Consider the following 27,989-nt stretch of genomic DNA (forward strand, 5'->3'; position numbering starts at 1 on the left):
TAATCTCTTCATATATTTTCTCAGTTCCTTTGTTTTTCTCTTCTTCTGGGACCCCTATAATTTGAATGCTGGTGCATTTAATGTTGTCCCAGAGGTCTCTGAGACTGTCCTCAATTCTTTTCATCCTTTTTTCTTTATTCTGCTCTTTGGCAGTTATTTCCACTATTTTATCTTCCAGGTCACTTATCCGTTCTTCTTCCTTAGTTATTCTGCTATTGATTTCTTCTAGAGAATTTTTAATTTCATTTATTGTGTTGTTCATCATTGCTTGCTCTTTAGTTCTTCTAGGTCCTTGTTAAACGTTTCTTGTATTTTCTCCATTCTATTTCCAAGATTTTGGATCATCTTTAGTATCATTTTTGTGAGTTGTTTTTCAGGTAGACTGCCTATTTCCTCTTCATTTGTTTGGTCTGGTGGGTTTTTACCTTGCTGCTTCATCTGCTGTGTGTTTCTCTGTCTTCTTTTTTTGCTTGGCTTACTGTGTTTGGCCTCTCCTTTTCGCAGCCTGCAGGTTCGTAGTTCCTGTTGTTTTTGGTGTCTGCTCCCAGTGGCTAAGGTTGGTTCCGTGGGTTGTGTACGCTTCCTGGTGGAGGGGACTAATGCCTGTGTTCTGGTGGATGAGGCTGCATCTTGTCTTTCTGGTGGGCGGGTCCATGTCTGGTGGTGTGTTTTGGGGTGTCTGTGACCTTATTATGATTTTAGGCAGCCTCTCTGCTAATGGGTGGGGTTGTGTTCCTGTGTTGCTAGTTGTTTGGCATAGGGTATCCAACACTGTAGCTTACTGGTCATTCAGTGGAGCTGGATCTTGGCATTGAGATTTAGATCTCTGGGAGATTTTCACCATTTGATATTATGTGGAGCTGGGAGGTCTCTGGTGGACCAATGTCCTGAACTTGGCTCTCCTACCTCAGAGGCACAGCCCTCATGCCTGGCTGGAGCACCAAGAGCTTGTCATCCACACGGCTTAGAGTAAAAGGGAGAAAAAAGGAAATAAAATAAAATAAAGTTATTAAAATAAATAAATATTATTAAAAAATTTTTAAGTAATAAAAAAAGGAAAGAGAAGAGAGCAACCATACCTAAAAATAAATCCACCAATGATAACAAGTGCTAAAAACTATACTAAAAAGAATAAAACACCGGACAGACAGAACCCTAGGACAAATGGTAAAAGCAAAGCTATACAGACAAAATCACACACAAAAGCATACACATACACACTCAGAAAAAGAGAGAAGGGAAAAAATACATATATATCGTTGCTCCCAAAGTCCACCTCCTCAGTTTGGGATGATTTGTTGTTTATTCAGGTATTCCAGAGGTGCAGGGTACATCACGTTGATTTTGGAGATTTAATCCTGAGGCTGCTGGGAGAGATTTCCCTTTCTCTTCTTTGTTCCCACAGCTCCCGGGGTTCAGCTTTGGATTTTTCCCCGCCTCTGCATATAGGTCATCTGAGGGCATCTGTTCTTCACCCAGACAGGACGGGGTTAAAGGAGCATCTGATTAGGGGGCTCTGGCTCACTCAGGCGGTGGGGAGGGAGGGTATGGAATGCGGGGCCAGCCTGCAGTGGCAGAGGCCGGCATGACGTTGCAACAGCCTGAGGAGTGCTGTGTGTTCTGGGGAAGTTGTCCCTGGATCACGGGACCCTGGCGGTGGCGGGCTGCACAGGCTCCCCGGAGGAGAGGTGTGGATAGTGACCTGTGGTTGCACACAGGCTTCTTGGTGGCTGCAGCAGCAGCCTTAGCATCTCATGCCCGTCTCTGGTGTCCACGCTGATAGCTGCGGCTTGCGCCCGTCTCCGGAGCTCCTTTAAGCAGCGCTCTTAATCCCCTCTCCTGGCGCACCAGGAAACAAAGAGGGAAGAAAAAGTCTCTTGCCTCTTCTGCAGGTACAGACTTTTCCCCGGACTCCCTCCCGGCTAGCCGTGGTGCACTAACCCCCTGCAGGCTGTGTTCAGGCTACCAACCCCAGTCCTCTCCCGGCACTCTGACCGAAGCCTGAGCCTCAACTCCCAGCCCCGCCCACCCCGGCGGGTGAGCAGACAAGCCTCTCTGGCTGGTGAGTGCTGGTCGGCACCGATCCTCTGTGTGGGAATCTCTCTGCTTTGCCCTCCGGCACCCCTGTTGCTGTGCTCTCCTCCGTGGCTCCGAAGGTCCCCCCTCCGCCACCCGCAGTCTCCGCCCACGAAACGGCTTCCTAGTGTGTGGAAACCTTTCCTCCTTCACAGCTCCCTCCCACTGGTGCAGGTCCCGTCTCTATTCTTTTTGTCTCTGTTTTTTTCTTTTTTCTTTTTGCCCTACCCAGGTACGTGGGGAGTTTCTTGCCTTTGACCCCTGGGACGTCTGAGGTCTTCTGCCAGCGTTCAGTAGGTGTTTTGTAGGAGCTGTTCCACATGTAGATGTATTCCTGATGTATTTGTGGGGAGGAAGGGCATATCCACTTCTTACTGTTCCGCCATCTTGAAGCCTGCCCCGAATCTTGCACTTTGAATGAATCTTTTACAAACACATACTTTTGTTACATAATGCATTGGCCATATGAAAATATTGATTCACTGAGGTATGCTTGACTTCCAAATCTTAATATACTTCATTATACAATATCAAAAAATCCCATTTGTTAATATCACCAGGAATTTCCTCAGGATAATCTTAAAATATTGCAAAACTGTCCATCTGCAAGTATATGAATTTTCCAAGATCTTTGTTTTTGCTTTAAAAGCTCTAATTTTATCATTGGCAACAAATATTGTCTAATATTTTCCTTGAAATGACAGCTCAATTTAATTAATTTTGAGAAAATGTGTGGTGTATTCAAAGGTTGAGTTAATAAAATTACTAATTTTTAGTGCCTCATTAAGGACATTATTAAGTGAACCTGCCACTATTTTTTATTTTAACTGTGTGATGGTGAAAAATGTGACTACAGGGGTAGGCAGGAGAATGGCCCCCAGAAACGCCTACATCATAATCCCTAGAACCTGTGACTATGTTATGTTATATAGCAAAGGGGACGTAAATTTGCTAGTCAGTTTCCTTTAAAATATTCAGATTATCCTGGATTATCTGAATGGGTGCAGTGTAATTACAATGGTTCTCCAAAGTGGAAGAAGGAGGCAGAAGAGTAATTCAGAGTGATGAAATATGAAAAGGACTCACATAGCTAGCTAGAAAATGGGGGAAGTGGGCCACCAGCTAAGGAATGAGAGCAGCCTCTAGAAGCTAAAAAATGCAAGGAAATAACGGATTGTCTTCAGAGCCTCCAGAAAGGAATGCAACTGCTGAGCATTTGGTTTTAGCCTAGTGAGACCCTGAAATGGTCTTTAACCAGGAGAACTGTAAGATAATAAATTTTTGTGGCTTTATGACAATAAATTTGTGGCAACTTATTACAGTAGCAATAGAAAACTAGTAAAACTAACACAGTTTGGGGATTATAATTTGTGCTAGGGCATTGTTGCTTTTGCATTTAGTACAAATGTCGACCTATTGAAATGGCTTGTAATGTCTTATTACTATGAAAATAGTTTTTACCTTGTGAACCTTCTGTAAGAATATTGGGTCTCCACCAGAGATCTGTGTACCATACTTTGGAATCTCTTATTTAATTTTTCCTTTTGTATTTCCTGTGTGTTAACTACTAGGCTAGGTACTAGGATGCAAAAATAAAGAAAGCACAGTTTCTCTCTTAAGAAGATTATAGTCTAGTGGTTGAGAGAGGTAAGCAAATCAGTGATTGCGGGTAGCACAGAATGACAGTTGCTCTAACTGATATACTAAAGTGAGGGAAAGAGACCTAGTCCTAGTCTCAAATGCTTCAGTGTAGTGGGAGAGATCACAAAAATAATTACAAAATGCAAAATGCAAATGAAATACCCCACTGAGCGGGGTCGGGGAGGGAGACCTTTACAATCCCACTAGCAATGTAAGATGGTTTCAGTTTTTTCACATCCTCCCCAAAACATGTTAGTGTCTGTCTTTTGATTATAGCCATTCTAGTGAGTTGTGAAGTGGTATCTTACGTGGTCTCAATTTGTATTTATCTGATAATTAATGATGCTCAACATCATTTCATGTACTTATTGGCCATTTGTCTATCTCCTTTGGACATATGTCTATTCAAATCTTTTGTTATTTTTTAAAACAATATTTATTTATTTATTATTTATTTAGCTGTGTGGGGTCTTTGTTGAGGCATGTGGGATTTTTCATTATGGTGCTTGTTGTGGCAGGCAGGCTCTTCCTTGCGGTGTGCGGGCTTCTCTCTAGTTGTAGAGTGCGGGTTTTCTCTTGTCTAGTTGTGACGTGGGCTCCAGAGAGCATGGGCTCTGTAGTTTGTGGCCTATGGACTCTCTAGTTGGGGCACATGAGCTCAGTAGTTGTGGTGCATGGGCTTTGTTGCCCCGCGGCACGTGGGATCTTAATTCCCCGACCAGGTATCACGCTCACGTCCCCTGCATTGGAAGGCAGATTCTTTACCACTGGACCATCAGGGAAGTCCCCCTTTGTCATTTTTAAATTGAATTACTTGTCATTGTATTGTTGAGCTGTAATAGTTCTGTATAGATTTTGGGATACTATCTCCTTATCAGATATTTGATTTGCAAATATTTTCTCCCACTCAGTAGGTTGTTTTTCACGTAGGTGGTTTTTTCACTTTATTGATGTCATCCTTTGAAGCACAAATGTTCTTGATTTTACACCTGTGTTTTCTTCTAAAAATTGTATGTATTTTATCACTTGTGTTTAGGTCATTGATCGATTTTGAGTTAAATTTTGTATGTCTTTAGATGAAGGAGTTCGACTTCATTCTTTTGCATGTTGGTATTCAGTTGTCTCAGCAACTTTGCTTGAAAAGACAATCTTTCCCTATTGAATATTCTTGAACCCCTTACCAAAAATCAATTGAACATTGTATGGGTTTATTTTTGCACTCTCCATTCTATTCCATTGATTACATGTCTATCTTTATGCCTATCCTATCACACAGTCTTGATTACTGCAGCTCTGTAGTAAGTTTTGAAAAGTAGGAAATGTGAGTTCTCTAACTGCATTCTTCTTTTTCAAGATTTTTTTGACTGTCTCTTGCATTTCCATATAAATAAATTTTAAGATCAGTTTGTTAATAGGCAGCTGGGTTTTTGATAGAGATTGCATTGAATCTGTATATTAATTTGAGAAGTATTGCCACTTTAACAATATTAAATCTTTCAGTCCATAAACAATGGACTTTTCATGTATTTAGATCTTTCAGTGGATAGGTCTTGCACTTCTTCTGTTAAATGTTTTCCTAAATATTTTATTCTATTTGATGCTCTTGTAAATGGAATTTCTTTCCTAATTTCATTTTAAAATTGTTAATTGCTAGCATATTAAATATAATTTGTTTCTGTTTATTAATCTTATTTTCTGCAAACTTTGTTGAGTGTATTTATTAGCTCCAATAGTTTGAGTTTTTGGTTTGTTTTAGAATTCCTTAGGACTTTCTACATACAAGATCATGTCATCTATAAGAAGAGAGAGTTTTACTTCTTCTTTTCCAGTTTGGAATAGTTTTACTTCTTCCTTTCCAGTCTGGATGCCTTGTATTTACTTTTCTTGCCTAATTGTCCTGGCTAGAACTTCCAGTACAGTATTGAACAGAAGGGTTAAAAACGGACACACTTGTCTTGTTCCTGATCTTAAGGGCAAAGCTTTCTGTCTTTCACCATTAAGTATGAAGTTAGTTGTGAGTTTTTTGTAAATGTCTTTTATCAAGTTGGTGAAATTCCCTTCTACTCCTGGTTTGTTGAGTTTTTTTAGTCATGAAAGGGTGTTGGATTTTCACACATTCTTCTCTGCATCTATTTAGATCATCACATAGTTTTTGTCCTATATTCTATTAACGAGGTGTATTACATTGGTTCATTTTCCTGTGTTGATTCAATCTTACATTCCTGGGATAAATGCCACTTAGTCATGGTGTAAAATGCTTTTTATATGTTGCTGGATTCAATTTGTTAATAGTTTTTTTTTTTTTTTTTTTTTTTGTGATAACAGATCAATTTTAATTCTAGCACCTGAAGCTATACAAGGGTATGCTTTATAATCTTCATGGAACTGTTGTACACATTCAATAAAGTGACAACTGTGCAATACCACTTAGTATCTCAAAATCAGGAACATACTTTTGAATTGTTTAAACACAATCCACAGAATTAAAAACAAAATCAGAAGTCACCCACAGTTATACTAATTGTCAATTAAAAGTTTTACCATTTACTACTTGATATAGCAGTCAATATCTAGTAGGGGATATCGGAAGTGATTTCAGATTCTCATCCTGTTGTACTCTATGGGAAGTTTCTTGAGTAGCTATGTGACTGGCCAAAGGTGGGTACAACCAGGACCAGAACAGCATGTAAGGTTCTACCACAGTTTCTGTAGTTTTCACTTTTTTTCCTTTGTCAGCTAAAAGTGAAGTGAGAATTAAATACTTATCTTTACATATACACAAGGTATGCTGTGAAAGCATATTTGCTTACAAACATATAAAAATACTTGTTAACTAGTTTGATAAGAAAATAATGTATAAAAGTATTATAGCAAAACATTAATCATCTCTGACCCTGGAAAGATCAATTCCATATTTTATATTACAAACAAAAACAGTTTTAGGTTTTTTTGAATCCCTTATCCAGAAATACTTGAAAGGAAGACAGACAGAAATTATTTATTTTTACTCTCAACATGGCTGTGAAAAGAGTTAAATTAAAAAACCAAGAACACTAAAATGCCTAAGTCCAGAATGAGTCCAAATATTTGGCCACACAGAATATTATCTTTAGGAATAATAGTAAAGGCTTTACACGCAGTTTTTAACCTATAAATACAGTAGGCATTTTGGTATTTTGGCCACTGGAAAACAAAAGGCTATAGCATCAGTAAAGGTCTGAGATGTCTCACTTTTGTGGATTCAATTCAGTGTATTTAAGGTTAACTAAAGTTGACATCAAAATTTTTAGAGATAGGCAAAAATTCACATTTTTTTAAAACTCCCTATGTTTCTATTTAGAGTAACAGTAGGCAATATGATTCCAGAAGTTAAAAGTTATTTCACAACCTATGACTTCAGCTTGGCAAACAGCTTAGGTTCCAAAACTGATCCATCCCTATTAAAAGTAAGCCCTTAAAAAAAGAATGTGTCTGTGTATATAGATATCCATTTTAAAGGAATCAGATAATCTTTGAAGCAGCCTTAGTGTTTCCTTTAAATCTGTCTTGACTGACCATTGGATCAGCTTCATGGGAAGGATTAGCCAGCTTCTTGGTCTAAGGCTACCACGGTGATCATTTATCTAAGGCTAGAAAGGTACCAACATGATGTAAACTGTAAGGAGAGAAGGAGAAGATGAGGGCTTTTCCTGGCAGTTGGTAGCTAAATTCAAGGGATTCTTAGAAAATGACACAGTGGCAGCCTTTCTTGTCTTTTTCTTTCCGTGTTGGTTCTGGTGAAGGAGGACATTCCTGCTCTTGAAATTTCCTTATAACCCGGACAAGTTCATGGAAAGCTTGATCTACATTCATCCTAATCTTTGCTGACGCCTCCATGTATGTTACCTTAAGTTGTCGTGCTAACTGCTGTCCTTCTTCCTGCGTTACCTGTCTCTGATGATCCAGATCTGCTTTATTACCAATTAAAATCATTGGAAACTCATCACGATCCTTTACTCTGAGAATCTGTCTTTGAAACTTATAGATTTCTTCAAAACTGCCTCTATCTGTGACTGAAAAGACCAACAAGAAACCCTCGCCAGTTCTCATATACTGTTCTCTCATAGCTCCAAACTCCTCTTGTCCCGCTGTATCCAGAATATCTAGCCGGGCTGCCCGGTCATCTATCACGCACTGCTTTGTGTAGGAATCCTCAATGGTTGGATCATAATCCGTTACAAAATAGGACTGGATGAACTGGATGGTGAGCGCCGACTTGCCCACGCCGCCCCCGCCGACCACCACGAGCCGGTACTTCTCTTGGCCGGAGCCGTCCCGCCAGCCGGCCGCGGCCATGGGGACGCTGCCGAGCCCAGCCCGGCCACGCCGAGCCGCCGCCCGCCCTAGGCCCGGCTCCGGGGACTTGTGCGGCCGGCGGGCTGCGGGCGAGCGGCCGGGCGGGGGTCCCGGGCGCCGGGAGCTGCTGGAGGGCCGGTCCGGGCGGCAGCGCGGCGCCCGGGCTGGCCGGGTCCCAAGCGAGGCGCCTGTTAATAGTTTGTTGAGTATTTTAGCCTATATATTCATAAGGAATATTGGTCTATAGTTTTCTTTTCTTGTAATGTTTTTGTCTGGTTTTAGTATCAAGGTAATACTGGCCTTAGAGAATGAGTTGAGAAGTGTTCCCTCCGCTTCTGTTTTTGGGAGAGTTTGTGAAGGATTGGTGTTAATTTCTGGTAGAATTCACCAATGAAACCATCTGATCTGGGTTTGTCTTTGTGAGAAAGTTTTTGATCATTAATTCAATCTGCTTTTTTGTTATAGGTCTTTTCATATTTTTTAGTATCCAGTCATTTCAGTACTTTGTGTCTTTTTGGGAATTTGTCTGTTTCATCTAGGTTATAAAATTTAATGATGTACAACTGTACATTGTATCCCCTTCTAATCTCTTTTTTTCTGTAAGGTCAGTAATAGTGTTCCTTCTTTCATTCCTAATTTTTGCAATTTCAATCTTACCTCTCTTTTCTGTGTGTGTGTGTGTGTGTGTGTGTGTGTGTGCGCGCGCATGATGTTTTCTTCCTTCGGCTTGCTTTAGGTTTAGCTTGCTCTTCTTTTTCTAGTTTCTTAAGGTTGATGATTATGGTATTGATTTTAGATCTTTCCTTTTTAATATAGGCATTTAGTCTACAGTTTTATTTTCTTCTGATGTGTTTGTTTGGCTTTGTTTTCAGGGTAATACTGTTGTTCATAGAATGAGTTAGGAAGGTTTTTTCCTCTGTTTTCTAAAAGAGTTTGTGAATGTTGGTATTATTATTATTATTTTTATTTTATAGAATTCAGTGAAGACCTTGGTCTTTGCTTTTCCTTGTGGGGAGATTTTGAATTACTAATTCAACTTCTTTACTTGTTTTAGGTCTGTTCAGTTTTTACAGTTTTCTTGATTTGGTTTTGGTCATTATGTCTTTCTAAAAATGTGTCCATCTCATCTGTGTGTCTACTTTTTGGCATAAAGTTGTTCATTGTGTTGTTTTATAATCTTTTCGATTTCTGTATGACCAGTAGTGATATATTTTTCATTCATTATTTTGGTAATTTATGCCCTTTTTCTTTTTCTCTTGATCGTCTAGCTAAGCGTTTGCAATTTGTTAATATTTTCAAAACCAACTTTTGTTTTTATTGTCTATTGCTTTTCTCTTTTCTGTATCATTTATTTCTGCTGTAATCCTTTATGTTGCCTTTCATCTCCTTGCTTTGCATGTGGTTTGCTTTTCTTTTTCTAGTGTCCTAAGATTGAATCTTGAGGTACTTATTCTACACCTTTCTTCTTTTTTGATATGTGTTTAAAGCTATAGATTTCCTTCTATAGCTTTTTATGTATGCCATAAAATGTGACAAATTGTGTTTCACTATCATTCAGTAAAAAATACTTTCTAATATCCCCTGTGATTCCTTTTTTGACTTGTTGTTGTTTAAAAGTATGTTCTTTAACTTCCAAATATTGGGAATTTTCCAAAAATTTTTAATGCTATTGATTTCTGATTTAATTTTGTTGTACTTACAGAACGTGATCTTATTACTTCCTATGATCTCATTACTTTTAAATTTATTGAGACTTGTTTTATGACCTAGAATATGATCTATTTTTGAAAATATTTTTGGCATTTGAAAAAAAAGTGTATTCTCCCATCATTGCGTGGAGTAGTCTGTATATGGGAGTTAGGTTGAATAGGTTGACAGCATTCAGATCTTCTGTACTCTTGCTGATTTTCTGTTTAATTCCATCAATTATTGAGTGCAGAGGATTGAAATATCTAATTATAATTCTCAAATAGTCAACTTCTTCTTTGAATTCTGTCAATTTTTGCTCCGTTGACTTTGAGGCCCTGTTTTAGGTGCATATATATTTGTAAATATTATATCGTTTTGATGTATTGACCCTTTTATATCTGTTTTTTCTCAAATACTATTTCTTTTTTTTTAATTAATTAATTTATTTTGGCTGCACTGTATCTAGTTGTGGCATGCTGGATCTTTAATTGCGTCATGTGAACTTCTTAGTTGTGGCACGCAAAATTCTTAGTTGCAGCATGCGGACTCTTAGTTGTGGCATGCATGCGGGATTTAGTTCCCCGACCAGGGATGGAGCTGGGGCCTCCTGCATTGGGAGCACAAAGTCCTTACCCACTGGACCACCAGGGAAGTCCCCTCAAGTACTATTTCTTTTTTTTGTTGTTGTTACTTTCTGATTTATAACAAAGTGAATCAGTTATACATATACATACGTTCCCATATCACTTCCCGCTTGCGTCTCCCTCCCTCCCACCCTCCTATCCCACCCCTCTAGGTGGTCACAAAGCACTGAGTTGATCTACTTGTGCTATGCGCGCTGCTCCGACTAGCTATCTGTTTTACGATTGGTAGTATATACATGTCCATGCAACTCTCTTTGTCCCAACTTACACTTCCCCCTCCCCATATCCTCAAGTCCATTCTCTAGTAGGTCTGTGTCTTTATTCCTGTCTTATCCCTAGGTTCTTCATGACATTTTTTTTTCTTAGATTCCATATATATGTGTTAGTATACGGTATTTGTCTTTCTCTTTCTGACTTACTTCACTCTGTATGACAGACTCTAGGTCCATCCACCTCACTACAGATGACTCAAATTGTTTCTTTTTATGGCTGAGTAATATTCCATTGTATATATGTGCCACATCTTCTTTATCCATTCATCTGATGATGGACACTTAGGTTGTTTCCATCTCCTTGCTATTGTAAATAGAGCTGCAATGAACATTTTGGTACATGACTCTTTTTGAATTATGGTTTTCTCAGGGTATATGCCCAGTAATGGGATTGCTGGGTCATATGCTAGTTCAATTTGTAGTGTTTTAAGGAACCTTCATACTGTTCTCCATAGGGGCTGTACCAATTCACATTCCCACCAGCAGTGCAAGAGTGTTCCCTTTTCTCCACACCCTCTCCATTATTTATTGTTTCTAGAGTTTTTGATGATGGCCATTCTGACCTGTGTGAGATGATGTCTCATTGTAGTTTTGATTTGCATTTCTCTAATGATTAATGATGTTGAGCATTCCTTCATGTGTTTGTTGGCAGTCTGTATATCTTCTCTGGAAAAATGTCTATTTAGGTCTTCTGCCCATTTTTGAATTGGATTGTTTGTTTTTTTTGTTATTGAGCTGCATGAGCTCCTTGTAAATTTTGGAGATTAATCCTTTGTCAGTTGCTTCATTTGCAAATATTTTCTCCCATTCTGAGGACTGTCTTTTGGTCTTGTTTATGGTTTCCTTTGCTGTGCAAAAGCTTTGAAGTTTCATTGGGTCCCATTTGTTTATTTTTGTTTTTATTTCCATTTCTCTAGGAGGTGGGTCAAAAAAGGATCTTGCTGTGATTTATGTCATAGAGTGTTCTGCCTATGTTTTTCTCTAAGAGTTTGATAGTTTCTGGCCTTACATTTAGGTCTTTAATCCATTTTGAGCTTATTTTTGTGTATGGTGTTAGGGAGTGTTCTAATCTCATACTTTTACATGTACCTTTCCAGTTTTCCCAACACCACTTATTGAAGAGGCTGTCCTTTCTCCACTGTACATTCCTGCCTCCTTTATCAAAGATAAGGCGACCATACGTGCGTGTGTTTATTTCTGGGCTTTCTATCCTGTTCCATTGATCTATATTTCTGTTTTTGTGCCAGTACCATACTGTCTTGATTACTGTAGCTTTGTAGTATAGTCTGAAGTCAGGGAGCCTGAGTCCTCCAGCTCTGTTTTCCATTCTTGAAATTGCTTTGGCTATTTGGGGTCTTTTGTGTTTCCATACAAATTGTGAAATTTTTTGTTCTCATTCTGTGAAAAATGCCAGTGGTAGTTTGATAGGGATTGCATTGACTCTGTAGATTGCTTTGGGTAGTAGAGTCATTTTCACAATGTTGATTCTTCCAATCCAAGAACATGGTATATCTCTCCATCTATTTGTATCATCTTTAATTTCTTTCATCAGAGTCTTATAATTTTCTGCATACAGGTCTTTTGTCTCCTTAGGTAGGTTTATTCTTAGATATTTTATTCTTTTTGTTGCAATGGTAAATGGGAGTGTTTTCTTGATTTCACTTTCAGATTTTTCATCATTAGTGTATAGGAATGCCAGATATATCTGTGCATTAATTTTGTATCCTGCTACTCTACCAAATTCATTGATTAGCTCTAGTAGTTTTCTGGTAGCATCTTTAGGATTCTCTATGTATAGTATCATGTCATCTGCAAACAGTGACAGCTTTACTTCTTCTTTTCTGATATGGATTCCTTTTATTTCCTTTTCTTCTCTGATTGCTGTGGCTAAAACTTCCAAAACTATGTTGAATAAGAGTGGTGAGAGTGTGCAACCTTGTCTTTTTCCTGATCTTAGTGGAAATGCTTTCAGTTTTAAACCATTGAGGACGATGTTGGCTGTGGGTTTGTCATATATAACCTTTATTATGTTGAGGAAAGTTCCCTCTATGCCTACTTTCAGGAGGGTTTTTATCATAAATGTGTGTTGAATTTTGTCGAAAGCTTTCTCTGCATCTATTGAGATGACCATATGGTTTTTCTCCTTCAATTTGTTAATATGGTGTATCACATTGATTGGTTTGCATGTATTGAAGAATCCTTGCATTCTTGGAATTAACCACACTGTATCATGGTGTGATCCTCTTAATATGCTGTTGGATTCTGTTTGCTAATATTTTGTTGAGGATTTTTGCATCTATGTTCCTCAGTGATATTGGCCTGTAGTTTTCTTTCTTTGTGACATCCTTGTCTGGTTTTGGTATCAGGGTGATGGTTGCCTCGTAGAATGAGTTTGGGAGTGATCCTCCCTCTGCTACATTTTGGAAGAGTTTGAGAAAGATAGGTGTTAGCTCTTCTCTAAATGTTTGATAGAATTCGCCTGTGAAGCCATCTGGTCCTGGGCTTTTGTTTGTTGGAAGATTTTTAATCACAGTTTCAATTTCAGTGCTTGTGATTGGTCTGTTCATATTTTCTATTTCTTCCTGATTCAGTCTTAGCAGGTTGTGCATTTCTAAGAATTTGTCCATTTCTTCCAGGTTGTCCATTTTATTGGCATAGAGTTGCTTGTAGTAATCTCTCATGATCTTTTGTATTTCTGCAGTGTCAGTTGTTACTTTTCCTTTTTCATTTTTAATTCTACTGATTTGAGTCCTCTCCCTTTTTTTCTTGATGAGTCTGGCTAATGGTTTTTAAATTTTTTTTATCCTCTCACAGAACCAGCTTTTAGCTTTATTGATCTTTGTTATCGTTTCCTTCATTTCTTTTTCATTTATTTCTTATCTGATCTTTATGATTTCTTTCCTTCTGCTAACTTTGGGTTTTTTTTGTTCTTCTTTCTCTAATTGATTTAGGTGCAAAGTTAGGTTGTTCATTCGGGATGTTTCCTGTTTCTTGAGGTAGGATTATATTGCTATAAACTTCCCTCTTAGAACTGCTTTTGCTGCATCCCATAGGTTTTGCGTTGCCGTGTCTCCATTGTCATTTGTTTCTAGGTATTTTTTGATTTCCTCTTTCATTTCTTCAGTGATCACTTCATTATTAAGTAGTGTATTGTTTAGCCTCCATATGTTTGTATTTTTTACAGATTGTTTCCTGTAATTGATATCTAGTCTCATAGCATTGTGGTCGGAAAAGATACTTGATACAATTTTAATTTTGTCAAATTTACCAAGGCTTGATTTGTGACCCAAGATATGATATATCCTGGAGAATGTTCCATGAGCATTTGAGAAAAATGTGTATCCTGTTGTCTTTAGATGGAATGTCCTATAAATATCAATGAAGTCCATCTTGTTTAATGTATCATTTAAAGTTTGTGTTTCCTTATTTATTTTCATTTTGGATGATCTGTCTATTGGTGAAAGTGGGGTGTTAAAGTCCCCTACTATGAATGTGTTACTGTCTATTTCCCCTTTTATGGCTTTTAGTATTTGCCTTCTGTATTCAGGTGTTCCTATGTTGGGTGCATAAATATTTACAATTGTTATATCTTCTTCTTTGATTGATCCCTTGATCATTATGTAGTGTCCTTCTTTGTCTCCTCTAATAGTCTTTATTTTGAGGTCTATTTTGTCTGATATGAGAATTGCTACTCCAGCTTTCTTTGGTTTCCATTTGCATGGAATATCTTTTCCATCCCCTCACTTTCAGTGTGTATGTGTCTCTAGGTCTGAAGTGGGTCTCTTGTAGACAGCATATATATTGGTCTTCTTTTTGTATACATTCAGCCAGTCTGTCTTTTTTTTTTTTTTTTTTTTGCGGTACACGGGCCTCTCACTGTTGTGGGCTCTCCCGTTGTGGAGCACAGGCTCCAGACACGCAGGCTCAGCGGCCATGGCTCACAGGCCTAGCCACTCCACAGCATGTGGGATCTTCCTGGACCAGGGCACGAACCTGTGTCCCCTGCATTGGCAGGCCAACTCCAAAGACTGTGCCACCAGGGAAGCCCCTGTCTGTGTCTTTTGGTGGGAGCATTTAATCCATTTACATTTAAAGTTATTATCGATATGTATGTTCCTATTCCCATTTTCTTAATTGTTTGGGTTTGTTATTGTAGGTGCTTTCCTTCTCTTGTATTTCTTGCCTAGAGAAGATACTTTAGCATTTGTTGTAAAGCTGGTTTGGTGGTGCTGAATTCTCTCAGCTTTTGCTTGTCTGTGAAGGGTTTCATTTCTCCATCACATCTGAATGAGATCCTTGCTGGGTAGAGTAATCTTGGTTGTAGGTTTTTCTCCTTCATCACTTTAAATATGTCCTGCCAGTCCCTTTTGGCTTGCAGAGTTTCTGCTGAAAGATCAGCTGTTAACCTTATGGGGATTCCCTTGTGTGTTATTTGTTGTTTTTCCCTTGCTGCTTTTAATATGTTTTCTTTGTATTTAATTTTTGACAGTTTGATTAATATGTGTCTTGTCGTGTTTCTCCTTGGATTTATCCTGTATGGGACTCTCTGTGCTTCCTGGACTTGATTAACTATTTCCTTTCCCATATTAGGGAAGTTTTCAAGTATAATCTCTTCAAATATTTTTTCAGTCTCTTTCTTTTTCTCTTCTTCTTCCAGAACCCCTATAAGTACTATTTCTTGAAGGCTTTTTTGTCTAATATTAGTACAGTAACTTCAGCTATTGTATGGCATAGCTCTTCCATCTTTTAACTTTTAATCTATTGTCTTTGAATGCAAAATATGTCTTGTATAGATGACACATGGTTGCATCTTGCATTTTTATCTAGTCTAACTTTTCCTGCCTTTGGATTGAGGTGTTTAGACCTTTCATATTTAATGTACTTTTTAGCATGATCACGTTTATATTTTCCTTTTTTTAATATATTTTTACATATTGCATTGTTTTTATATGACTTGTCTCTTATTTCTTTCTTCTACTTTGGTTGCCTTCTTTGGTATTAGATAAATATTTTTAATATAGTCATATTTTAATTTCTAGTGGTACTTTACCTTTTAAAAAGTTATTTTCTTAGTGTTTGCACTAGAGAACATAGTCTACATCTTAACTTACCACAGCCAGCTTAATGCAACCGGTTACTACCGACTTAATTTTGATAAAATAGAGAAATTTTCTGTCAGCATAGTTTTTTTTTAAATTATTTATTTCTTCTTCTTATTATTATTTTAAATTCTAGTTTTGGCTGCATTGGGTCTTCGTTTCTGCCCGTGGGCTTTCTCTAGTTGCGGTGAGTGGGGGGCTTCTCTTGTTGCAGAGCATGGGCTCTAGGCGCACGGGCTTAGTTGCTCCACGGCATGTGGGATCCTCCCGGACCAGGGATCGAACCCATGTACCCCACATTGGCAGGCGGATTCCTAACCACTGCACCACCAGGGAAGTCCCCTCAGCATAGTTTTATTCCTTCCTGTCCTTTCTGCTATTATTGTCATATGTGTTACATCTCTACATGTTTTAAAATAATTAATGCATTACTATAGTTGTTGCTTTATGCAATCTATGTCTTTTAAAGAGTTCAATTAAAAGAAATGAGATAATATTTTCTAGAGCCTTTTATATTAGCCCACATATTTACCATTTCTGGAGCTCTTTATTTCTTACTTTGTATTTAAATTACTATTGGTGTCAATTCCTTGCCACTTGAAGGATTTTCCTTAATATTTTTTTAAGACCCATCTGCTAACAACAAATTCTCAATCTTTATTTCATCTTCAGTGTTAAAAGTGATGGCTCTATTTTGCCTCAATTTAAAAGGTAGTTATTCTTTATTTTTTAATTAATTAATTAATTTTATTTTTGGCTACATTGCATCTTCGTTGCTGCACGCAGGCTTTCTCCAGTTGCGGTGAGCGGGGGCTACTCTTCGTTATGGTACATGGGCTTCTCAATGCAGTGGCTCCTCCTATTGCGGAGCACAGGCTCTAGGCACGTGGGCTTCATAGTTGTGGCACATGGTCTCAGCAGTTGTGGCTCGCTGTCTCTAGAGCCCAGGCTCAGTAGTTGTGGCACACAGGTTTAGTTGGTCTTCGACATGTGGTATCTTCCCAGACCAGGGCTCAAACCTGTGTCCTGTGCCTTGGCCAGCCGATTCCTAACCATTGTACCACCAGGGAAGCCTAAAGCTAGTTATTCTTTTTTTTTTTCCTCTACCTTATTTATCTCCAGTTTTATTTTTTAATTTTTTAACATATTTATTGCAGTATAATTCCTTTACAGCATAGTTATTCTTGATATAGGATAATTAGTAGTTTTTTTTTTCTTTCAGCATTTTGAATTTCTCATTCCACTGACTTCTGGCCTCCATCGTTTCATTGATGCTCACCTATATGTGATGATATACTTTTCTCTTGCTGCTTTTAGGATTTTCTCTTTCTCTTTGTTCACCAGTAGTTTGATTATGTTATGTTGAAATATCCATCTCTTTATATTTGTCCTGCGTGGGGTCTGTTGAATTTCTTTGATGAGTAGATGAATGTTTTTCATCAAATTTGGTATGTTTTTATCCCTTATTTCTTTATCTATTTTTTTCTATCCCTTTTTCTGTTTCCATTCCTTCTGGGATACTCATTACATGCTTTTTGATATAGTTGTGATTTTCCAAAATGTCTGAGTCTTTGTTCTTTTTTTTAAAAATTATTTAATTTATTTATTTTTGGCTGCACCAGGTCTTCGTTGCTGCACACGGACTCTCTCTAGTTGTGGCGAGCAGGGGCTACTCTTCTTCGTGGTGCACGGGCTTCTCATTGTGATGGCTTCTCTTGTTGCAGAGCACGGGATCTAGGCACGCGGGCTTCAGTAGTTGTGGCATGCAGGCTCAGTAGTTGTGGCTCATGGGCTCTAGAGCACAGGCTCAGTAGTTGTGGTGCACCGGCTTAGTTGCTCCGCGGCATGTGGGATCTTCCCAGACGAAGGCTTGAACCTGTGTCCCCTGCATTGACTGGCGGATTCCTAACCACTGCACCATGAGGGAAGTCCTGTTCATTTTTAAAATTATTTTTTCTCTCTGTTCTTCAGATTGGATAATTTATATTCCTCTATTTTAAATTCACTAATTCTTTCTTCAGATCATCTTGAATCTGCTGTCAAATTCCTATAGTGACTTTCCATTTAATAACACTTTTCAAGTCCAAAATTTCCATTTGGTTCTTTTAAAAAATTTATTTCTCCTTATTGTGAATCTCTTACGTTTTTTATTCATCATTGCCGTACTTTCCTTTTATTCTTTAAATATGGTCACCTTTGGTTCATGGAATGTATTTATAATATCTGCTTTAAAGTCTTCATTTAAATTCAACATCCAGGGATACTTAGTTTCTATTGGCTGCTTTTTCCCTATTTATTTGCATGTCTCATAATTTCTTGCTGAAAACTGTATATTTTAGATCATATATTGTAGCAACTCTGGATTCTGAATTTTTTTTCTCCCTGATGTTTCTTTGTTTATTTGCTTGTTTCCTTGTTTAGTAATTTGCCTAAACTAAGTCAGTAACACCTACCTCCCTTGTGATAAGTGGCCACTGACCTTTTTTTTTTTTTTTTTTTTTGAGATTCTTGTTATGAGTTTTACATTTGGCTTCCTAGGACTTGCCTCTGTGTCTGTGAAGCTTAAATGATAAGCTGATGGTTGGATAGTGGATGTGTGCAAACACTTCAAGTCAGTAAGTCATCTGTCATGTGCTCATGGATCTCTGTATTGATAGAGGAAAGTATTTAAAGTTTACATTGTTTTTGAATGTGCCCAGCTTTTGCTTTCTGCTGAGCTCTTTCACATTTCCTTTGTGCATGTGATTGTTCAGCCTCCGGAATGTGTGGCTAGCTTTGTTCCTCTCAGGCTTCCATTGTACATACTCTCAGCCATAGCCAAGAGTACCCTTGCCCCAAGTGCGAACATAACCTTGGCCTAATTGAGCTGTTGACTCTCCTTGCTTGCTCACTTTTTTAAGGCCATCACTTCCACTGAAACACTGCTGGAGGTGGACATCACCCACCACTCAAGTACCCGTGAGTCCCTTTTGACCACAGCAGAGATGTTTCTGGTTCTAACAACCTTCCCCACCATGGAAGAACCTCTGTACTCACTGAGTTGTGGTTGATGTTGATAAGGGTAGCTCTAGGCTAGAATACCAGAGGGTCCTAGTTTTCCTACCTAAAGATTAATAGTTTTTCAAATATAAATGCTTTTCAAATTGTTATCTTCCTTTGGTCTATTTCTAGGTGACTAAAATGGTTGTATTTGTCAATTTTGTCTACCTCTATAGTTTCTTTTTTGGAAGAGTATTTACTGATTGTACTCAGCCATAACTGGATGTGCTGCTTCTGCTCGTGTATTATGTGTACATTTTTTTCTTTACTCTCTTAGGATGATGGAAAATTTACATGTTCTATTAATGGACTTATCTGCATTTTCTTTGGGGGCTGATTATTGTTTTACATTGGTTTCAAATGTGAAAAAAAATTTTCTTCAAATACCCAATTGTCCTTGACTGTGCATTCATAATTGAAAGAAGAAAATCAAAAAGCTGCCTAGAAACTATATTTGGATGGCACTGATTTGACTGATACAGTTTGCTTTAGAGTGAATAGGTGGGTTACCATGATTATGATGGTAGTCAGCTAAAGGCCAGAATGAGACAGACTTTTCTTTGGGGAACATGCTACCTTTCCTCGTTTTCTATTTTATATATAGTAGTGTGTATATGTTAAACCCAAACTCCTAATTTATCACCCCCCAACCTTTCCCCTTTGGTAACTGTAAATTTGTTTTCGAAGTCTGTCACTGTTTTGTGTTTTTTTTTTTTTTTTTTTTTTTTGCGGTATGCGGGCCTCTCACTGTTGTGGCCTTTCCCATTGTGGAGCACAGGCTCCGGACGCACAGGCTCAGTGGCCATGGCTCACGAACGCAGCTGCTCCGCGGCATGTGGGATCCTCCTGGACTGGGGCACGAACCCATGTCCCCTGCATGGTAGGCGGACTGTCAACCACTGTGCCACCAGGCCAGCCCCTGTGTTGCTGTTTTATAAATAAGTTCATATATCATTTTTTTAGATTCCACATATAAGTGATATCATAGGGTATTTGTCTTTCGCTGTCTGACTTACTTAGTATAATAATCTCTAGGTCCAGCGTGTTGCTGCAAATGGCATTATTTCATTCTTTTTTATGGCTCAGTAATATCCCATTGTGTATATGTACCACATCTTCTTTATTCATTCCTCTGTCAATGGGCATTTAGGTGGCTTCCATGTCTTGCTTATTGTGAATAGTGCTGCTATGAACACATGGGTGCATGTATCTTCTTGAATTAGAGTTTTGTTTGAATATATGCCCAGGAGTGGGAATGCTGAATCATATGGTAGTTCTATTTTAAGTTTTTTTAAGGAACCTCCATACTGTTCTACATAGTGGTTGTACCAATTTACATTCCCACCAACAGTGTAGGTTGCTTCCCTTTTCTCCACACCCTCTCCAGTATTTATTGTTTGTGGACTTTTTGATGACAGCCCTTCTGACCTGTGTGAGGTGATACCTTATTATAGTTTTGATTTGCATTTTGCTAATAATTAGCAATGTTGAGCAACTTTTTTTTTTTTTTTGCGGTACTTGGGCGTCTCACTGTTGTGGCCTCTCCCGTTGCGGAGCACAGGCTCCGGTTGTGCAAGCTCAGTGGCCATGGCTCATGGGCCCGGCCGCTCCGCGGCATGTGGGATCTTCTCCAAGCAGGGCACGAACCCATGTCCCCTGCATCGGCAGGCGGACTCTCAACCACTGCGCCACCAGGGAAGCCATGAGCAACTTTTCATGTGCTTTTTGGCTACCTGTATGTCTTTGGATAAATGTCTATTTAGATCTGCCCGTTTTTTGATTGGGTTGTTTGGGTTTTTTTTGATATTGAGCTGCATGAGCTGCTTGTATATTTTGGAGACTAATCCCTTGTTTATTGCTTCATTTGCAAATATTTTCTCCCATTTTGTGGGATTTTTTTTTCATTTTGTGTATGGTTTTCTTTGCTGAGCAAAAGCTTTTAAGTTTAGTTAGTTCCCATTTAGGTTTTTTTTGTTGTTGTTTTTATATTCATTACTCTAGGAGGCGGATCCAAAAAGATATTGCTACGATTTATGTCAAAGAGTGGTCTGCCTATGTTTTCCTCTAAGAGTTTTATAGTATCCAGTCTTACACTTAGGTCTTTAATCCTTTTTGAGTTTATTTTTGTGTATGTTATTAAAGAATGTTCTAATTTCATTCTTTTCCATGCAGTTGTCCAGTTTTCCCAGCACCACTTACTGAAGAGACTGTCTTTTCTCCACTGTATATTCTTGCCTCCATTGTCGTAGACTAATGAACCATAGGTGCGTGGGTTTATTTCTGGGCTTTCTATCCTGTTCCGTTGATCTATATTTCTGTTTTTGTGCCAGTACCATACTGTTTTGATTACTGTAGCTTTGTAGTATAGTCTGAGTCAGGGAACCTGATTCCTCCAGCTCCGTTTTTCTTGCTCAGGATTGCGTTATGTTTTGTGTTTCCATACAAATTAAAAAATTTTTTGTTCTAGTTTTGTGAAAAATGCCATTGGTAATTTGATAGGGATGGCACTGAAAATGTAGATTGCCTTGGGTAATATAGTCGTTTTGAAAATATTGATTCTTCCAATCCAAGAACATGGTATACCTTTCCATCTGTTTGTGTCATTTCCTACTTCTTTCATCAGTCTCTTATAGTTTGCAGAGTATAGATTTTTTGCCTCCTTAGGTAGATTTATTCCCAGGTATTTTATTGTTTTTGATGTGATAGTAATTGGGATTGTGTGCTTAATTTCTTGTGATAGTAATTGGGATTGTTTGCTTAATTTCTCTTTCTGATCTTTTGTTGTTAGTGTATAGAAATGCAAGAGATTTCTATGTGTTAATTTTTTATCCTGCAATTTTACCAAATTCACTGATGAGCCCTAGAAGTTTTCTGGTAGCATCTTTAGGATTTTCTGTGTGTAGAATCATGTCATCTGCAATCAGTGCTGGTTTTACTTCATCTTTTCCAATTTGGATTCTTTTAATTTCTTTTTCTTCTCTGATTGGCATGGCTAGGACTTGCAAAACTATGTTGAATAAAAGTGGAGAGAGTGGACATCCTTGTCTTACTCCTGATCTTTCAGCTTTCAGGTTTTCCTTGTCGAGTATGATGTTTATCATATGTGGCCTTTATTATGTTGAGGTAGGTTCCCTGTGTGCCCAGTTTCTGTTGAGTTTTATAATAAATGGGTGTTGAATTTTGTCAAAAGCTTTTTCTGCATCTATTAAGATGATCATGTGGTTTTTATTCTTCAATTTGTTAATATGGTGTATCACATTGATTGATTTGTCTATGTTGAAGAATCCTTGCATCCCTGGAATAAATCCCACTTCGTCATGGTGTATCTTTTTAATATATTGCTGGATTTGATTTGCTAGCATTTTGTTGAGGATTTTTGCATCTATGTTCATCAGTGATATTGGCCTCTAGTTTTCTTTTTTTTAATTTTTATTTATTTATTTATTTTTGTGGCATGTGGGCCTCTCCCATTGCGGAGCACAGGCTCCAGACGCGCAGGCTCAGCGGCCATGGCTCACAGGCCCAGCTGCTCCGCGGCATGTGGGATCTTCCCGGACCAGGGCACGAACCCGTGTCCCCTGCATCAGCAGGTGGACTCTCAACCACTGCACCACCAGGGAAGTCCCTAGTTTTCTTTTTTTATGGTATCTTTGTCTGGTTTTCATATCAGGATGATGGTGGCCTCATAGAATGAATTTGAAAGTGTTACTCCCTCTGCAATTTTTTGGAATAGTTTCAGAAGGATAAGTGTTAACTCTTCTCTAAATGTTTGATAGAATTCGTCTGTGTAGCGATCTGGTCCTGGACTTTTGTTTGTTGCAAGTTTTTTAATCACAGTTTCAATTTCAGTACTTGTGATTGGTCTGTTCATATTTTCTCTTTCTTCCAGGTTGAGTCTTGGAAGATTGTACCTTTTAAGAATTCATCCAGAGACTTCCATGTTGGTGTGTTGGTTAAGAATTTACCTCCCAATTCAGGGAACAAGGGTTCAATCCCTGGTCAGGGAACTAGATTCCACATGCATGCTGCAACTAAGAGTGCACATGCCACAATTAAGGAGCCCGCTGGCTGAAACTAAGGAGCCCACTGGCTGCAATTAAGACCTGGCACAACCAAAAATAAATAATTAAGGTAAATAAAATTTAAAAAAAAAGAATTTTTCCATTTCTTCCAGGTTGTCCATTTTATTGGCATATAGTTGCCTGTAGTAATCTCTATCATCCTTTGTATTTCTGTGGTGTCTGTTGTAACTTCTTTTTCATTTCTAATTTTATTGATTTGGGCCTGCTCCTTTTTTTCTCTGGCTAAAGGTTTATAAATTTTGTTTATCTTTTCACAGAATCAGCTTTTAGTTTCATTGATCTTTTCTATTGTTTCTTCATCTTTATTTCATTTTCTCTGCTCTGATCTTTATGATTTCTCTCCTTCTACTAACTTTGGGTTTTATTTGTTCTTCTTTCTTTAGTTGGTTTAGGTGAAATGTTTGGTTGTTTGAGTTTTTTCTTATTTCCTGAGGTAAGATTGTATCACTATAAACTTCCCTCTTAGAACTGCTTTTGCTGTGTACCCTAGGTTATGGATCATTGTGTTTTCTCTTTCATTTGTGTCTAGGTATTTTTTTCATTTCCTCTTTGATTTATTCAATGATCCATTGGTTGTTTAGTAACATATTGTTTAATCTCCATGTGTTTGTGTTTTTTACAGTTTTTTTCTTGTATTTGATTTCTAATCTCATAGTGTTGTGGTCGGAAAAGTTGCTTGATATGATTTCAATTTTCTCAAATTCGCCAAGGCTTGTTTTGTGGCCCAGCATGTGCTCTATCCTGGAGAATGTTCCATGTGTACTTGGGTGGGTGGAATGTTGTATAAATATCAATTAAGTCCATCTGGTCTAATGTGTCATTTAAGGCCTGTGTTTTCTTATTGATTTTCTTTATGGATGTTCTGTCCATTGATTTAAGTGGGGAGCTAAAGTCCCCCACCTTTATTGTGTTACTGTCAATTTCTCTTTTTATGGCTATTAGCGTTTGCCTTATATATTAAGGTGTTCCTATATTGAGTGCATATATATTTACAATTGCTTTATCTTCTTCTTTGATTGATCCCTTGATCATTATGTAGTGTCTTTCTTTGTCTTTTGTTTACAGTCTTTATTTTAAAATCTATTTTGTCTGATATGAGTATTCTACTCCAGCTTTCTTTTGATTTCCATTTGCATGGAATATCTTTTTCCATCCCCTGACTTTCAGTCTGTATGTGTTCCTAGATCTGAAGTGGGTCTCTTGTAGACAACATACAAATGGATATTGTTTTTGTATCCATTCAGCCAGTCTTTGTCTTTTGGTTGGAGCATTTAATCCATTTACATTTAAGGTAATTATCGATATATGTGTTCTCATTGCCATTTTGTTAATTGTTTTGGATTTGTTTTTGTAGTTCTTTTTCTTCCCTTCCTCTAGTTTTCTGCATTTGTGTTCTCTGTTCCACAGGCTGCAGGATTGTAGTTCCTCTTGTGTCTGGTGTCTGCTCCCTGGTGGGTGAGGTTGGTCAAGGTGCTTGTGCAGGCTTCCTGGTGAGCAGGACTGGTACCTGCCCACTGGTGGATGGAGCTGGGTCTTTACCTCTGAAGGCCAGGGCCATGTCAAGGGTTGTGTTTAGAGGCAGCTGTGGGCTCAGGATGACTTTAGGCACCCTGTCTGCTGATGGGTGGGGCTGTGTTCCCACATTGTTGGTTGTTTGGCTGGAGGCATCCCAGCACTGGAGCCTGCAGGCTGTTGGATGGGGCCAGGTCTCAGTGCCAAAATGGCAATGTCCAGGAGTGCTCACGCTAAATATTCCCTGGGGCCTCTACTATCAGTGTCCTTATCTCCACAGTGAGCCACATATGACCCCCACCTCCCCAGGAGACCCTCCAAGACTTGCAGGTAGGTCTGGCCGTGGCTCCTATGGAGTCACTGCTTTGCCCTGGGTTCCAGAGCACATGAGACTTTGTGTGTGCCCTCCATGAGAGGAGTCTCTGTTTACCCCAGTCCTATGGAGCTACTGCACTCAAGGCCCACTGTCCTTCAATACCAAATGCTCTGGGGGCTCTTCCTCCTGATGCCAGACCCCCTGGCTGGGGAGCCTGGTGTGGGGCTCAGAACTCTCACTCCTGTGGGAGAACCTCTGTGATATAATTATTTTCCAGTTTGTGGCTCGCCTACCCAGCGGGTATGGGATTTGATTATATGATGAAAGTGCCCTTGCTAGTGTCTCGTTGTGGCTTCTTCTTTGTCTTTGGATTATCTTTTTTGGTATGTTCCAGTCTTTTTTTCAGTGGTTGTTCAAGTTAGTTTTGATTTTGGTGTTTTCATATGAGGAGGTGAGCTCAAGTCCTTCGACTCCACCATGTTTTCCTAATCCCCTCCCTCCCATCTCTTTCGATCCCTAATTTTCTAGATAGTTATTTCATATCTTCAAACACAACACTTTTCCCATTTACTTATTTTTTTTTTTTTTACTCACAGTCAGATATTTAACTATGGAGAAGGAAAAAATAAAAGAAATTGCTGTACAAAAAGGTAGGGGAGGGAGATTCAGTGTTTCTTGGGCAGTCAATTGATTGCATACTTTAGCTTCACTTCTTACTCCACACTTCTGCCAATGATATAGGACATTCCTTTAATTTCAGCATTCTCTGCACACATTCTAGAGTTTTGCTTTTTCCAATCTGTTTTTACCATGAAAGCTCTTTCATCTGTCTTACCTTGTACAAATTTGTAGTGATGCCTCTCTCAGTCTCTTCATTTTTGTGAGTTTACATCCTGTTCCCTCACCCCAACACACACCTTTTTTTATCTCTTTAAGGGAATCTCTAGAGGAGAAGGGGGGAAAATACATGCTTATTGATTTTCCTAACCAAAAATTTTGTGCACATATTGTTAAACAGTTGCAATGTAATGCGTATGTGTGTGCTTGGGTCCTGTTTTCATCTGTCGTTTTCAGCATTTTCTGCATTGCTATATTTCTTCATGATTATTATTTTAGTGGATTTTGAACCCATTTTTAAAGAATAGTTTGTTGTATTTTTATTATTATTACTGCAGTGGTTATTATTATTTTAGTTACTGCATCTTTCTCTTTCTTTACCCCATTCTCCATCCCACCATCAAGCACATTTACCTTTCCTCAGGTAACCAATATTAACAACATTGACAGTTTGTGGAACAGTAAGTCTTAATGTTTTCCTGTGGTCGAACTGATTGGCTGAAAGCTATCAAGACGCACAGTTCACCCTACAGGCTGACAATGTTATCAAGAAAGCAATTTCAGTTATTTATGGGTTTTCCATGAAATCTTGTGATTTCAGCTATGTAGTGTAGGTAATATGTTGTATCACTGTAATGGCTCCCTAGTGTGGGCATCTCCACTTAGTTCTTAGACCGAACTGAACCATTCCTCTTGTTATAATTCCTCTACTTACTGTTTTGCTCAAATTTAGTTCCTAGACTGGCCAAGTTGTCCATGAGGGCTTTTGTCTGTTTCTGATGAAGTATCACCTGGAAGTCAGCTTGGGACAATGGATGTTAGTAACATTTAAGCACTTGTATATCAGACACCAGAGAAAGTCAAGAAGTATGAGAACAATCAATAAATATCAAGAGAAGCATCTGGAACATTCTTCATATTAGTTTTCTAGTTGACCTAAGCCTATTGAAGAGATCATTTTGGCAGATCACAGATTATAAAATAGATTTCTCTATTAAGTAATATACTTATCATTTGACTTCTTTTCTTTTTCTTTTAGTAAGGCAAGATAAAGAAATAAGTATAGACTTTAGAATGAAGAAGTAAAACTCATTATGAATGTATGATGTAAAACCACAGAAAAAATAATAAGAGTTTAGAAAATATCCTGGATAAACACATCAATATACAAAAATTATACAAATACATACATATATAAACAAAACATGATAAAGCCCTTGCAAAGAGATATTATTTATACTAACATTCAAAATATGAAGTTCCTGGGAGTACATCTGACATAACAAGACATGTGCAAAACTCCCATGGGGAAAATAGTAAAGCATTATTTTGTGACAATAAGACCTTAATAAATGGAATGATATACAATACACATGGCTTGGGAAACTCAAGATTTTACAGATGCCCAATTTGATCAATCAAATTCCTAACTGTCTATTTTGTTAGGGAAGAGAGAGTACTTGACAAAAGATTTTAAAATTATATAGAAAGAGAAAGGGCGAAAACTAAGAATAACAACAGTGTATTTTGGTGCAGGGAAAGTCAAATAGATTGGTGGAACCTTACTACTGAATGTTTAGACCACAGACCCACCTCTTTGGTGACTTGACTTGGGAGGTTGTTAGAAACACAGAATCTCAGATCCCAACCCCAGATCAACTGAATCAGAATTTACTTTAATAAGATAACCTGGAAGAGTGGGGAAATATTTTTTTTAATTAAAACAAAATTAAAAAAAAAATATTTTGTACGTGCCACGCAGCATGTAGGATCTTAGTTCCCCAACCAGGGATTGAACTCGAGCCCCCTGCATTGAAAGCATGGAGTCTTAACCACTAGACCACCAGGGAAACCCCAAAGATGGTTTTAGTAAACAGTTCTGGGGCAACTAGTAATTAAACAAGAAAAATATAATTGTATTGAAAGGTATTGCTTATTTCATATGGTGCAACCATCCCTTACTCTCTGTGATCTACGTTTCTTTACTTTAGGAACATTTGAAAAATCAATGAAAATAAAAGGGATGTTTTGAATATCGTTTTCCTAGGTGCATCCGTCATCCATTTGCCTGTAATCTATGAATCATCTTGTTGATAAGGTTTTCTTAGGTATCCCAACTTCAGGATGTCTTTATGTGTTTTCTAGCATCTCTTGGATCAAGTCTGTATATTATAACAATGATAGTACTGTCACTGCCAATGTAGATGACTAATGTTGTGACTATGCCCCCTCCATGTGGCAGTGATAAAGCTGTATCTAATTATTTTATAGGTGTGCTTTGTATATTTTGTGGAAAAAAACTGCTGAAGATACTAGAGAAAGGGCAGCTCTTCTACTGACAACTCATAAGGAAATAATTTACCACCTACTTAGGATTAGAAGACAAGCTCACTCTTATAGTCTTCTGAAACAAAATTAGGTAAGAAATGGTTTTTGTCATATTTTAA

General features: G+C 38.2%; 2 protein-coding genes across 2 annotated transcripts in view; one reads left to right on the forward strand and one right to left on the reverse strand.

Annotated features, from left to right (window-relative positions):
* The window catches only part of KIAA0825 (KIAA0825 ortholog), a 416,193-nt gene that overhangs the window by 14,411 nt on the left and 373,793 nt on the right, over nt 1–27,989 (forward strand). Inside the window, exon 2 of the mRNA XM_032625775.1 lies at nt 27,814–27,961. The gene's annotated coding sequence lies outside the window, so the exon portion shown is untranslated. The remainder of the gene's footprint in view (nt 1–27,813; nt 27,962–27,989) is intronic.
* On the reverse strand, nt 6,031–8,225 carry LOC116750736 (ras-related protein R-Ras2). Its single transcript, XM_032625776.1, has one exon. It carries the CDS (start codon nt 8,050–8,052, stop codon nt 7,438–7,440), a length of 615 nt encoding a protein of 204 aa, XP_032481667.1. The 5' UTR covers nt 8,053–8,225; the 3' UTR covers nt 6,031–7,437.

The sequence above is a fragment of the Phocoena sinus genome, chromosome 3 (genome assembly GCF_008692025.1).
Source record: "Phocoena sinus isolate mPhoSin1 chromosome 3, mPhoSin1.pri, whole genome shotgun sequence".
Classification (NCBI taxonomy): Eukaryota; Metazoa; Chordata; class Mammalia; order Artiodactyla; family Phocoenidae; genus Phocoena; species Phocoena sinus.

Coding starts and splice junctions, on each gene's coding strand:
- LOC116750736 (XM_032625776.1), bottom strand. CDS start 8,052: ATGGCCGCGGCCGGCTGGCGGGACGGCTCCGGCCAAGAGAAGTACCGG.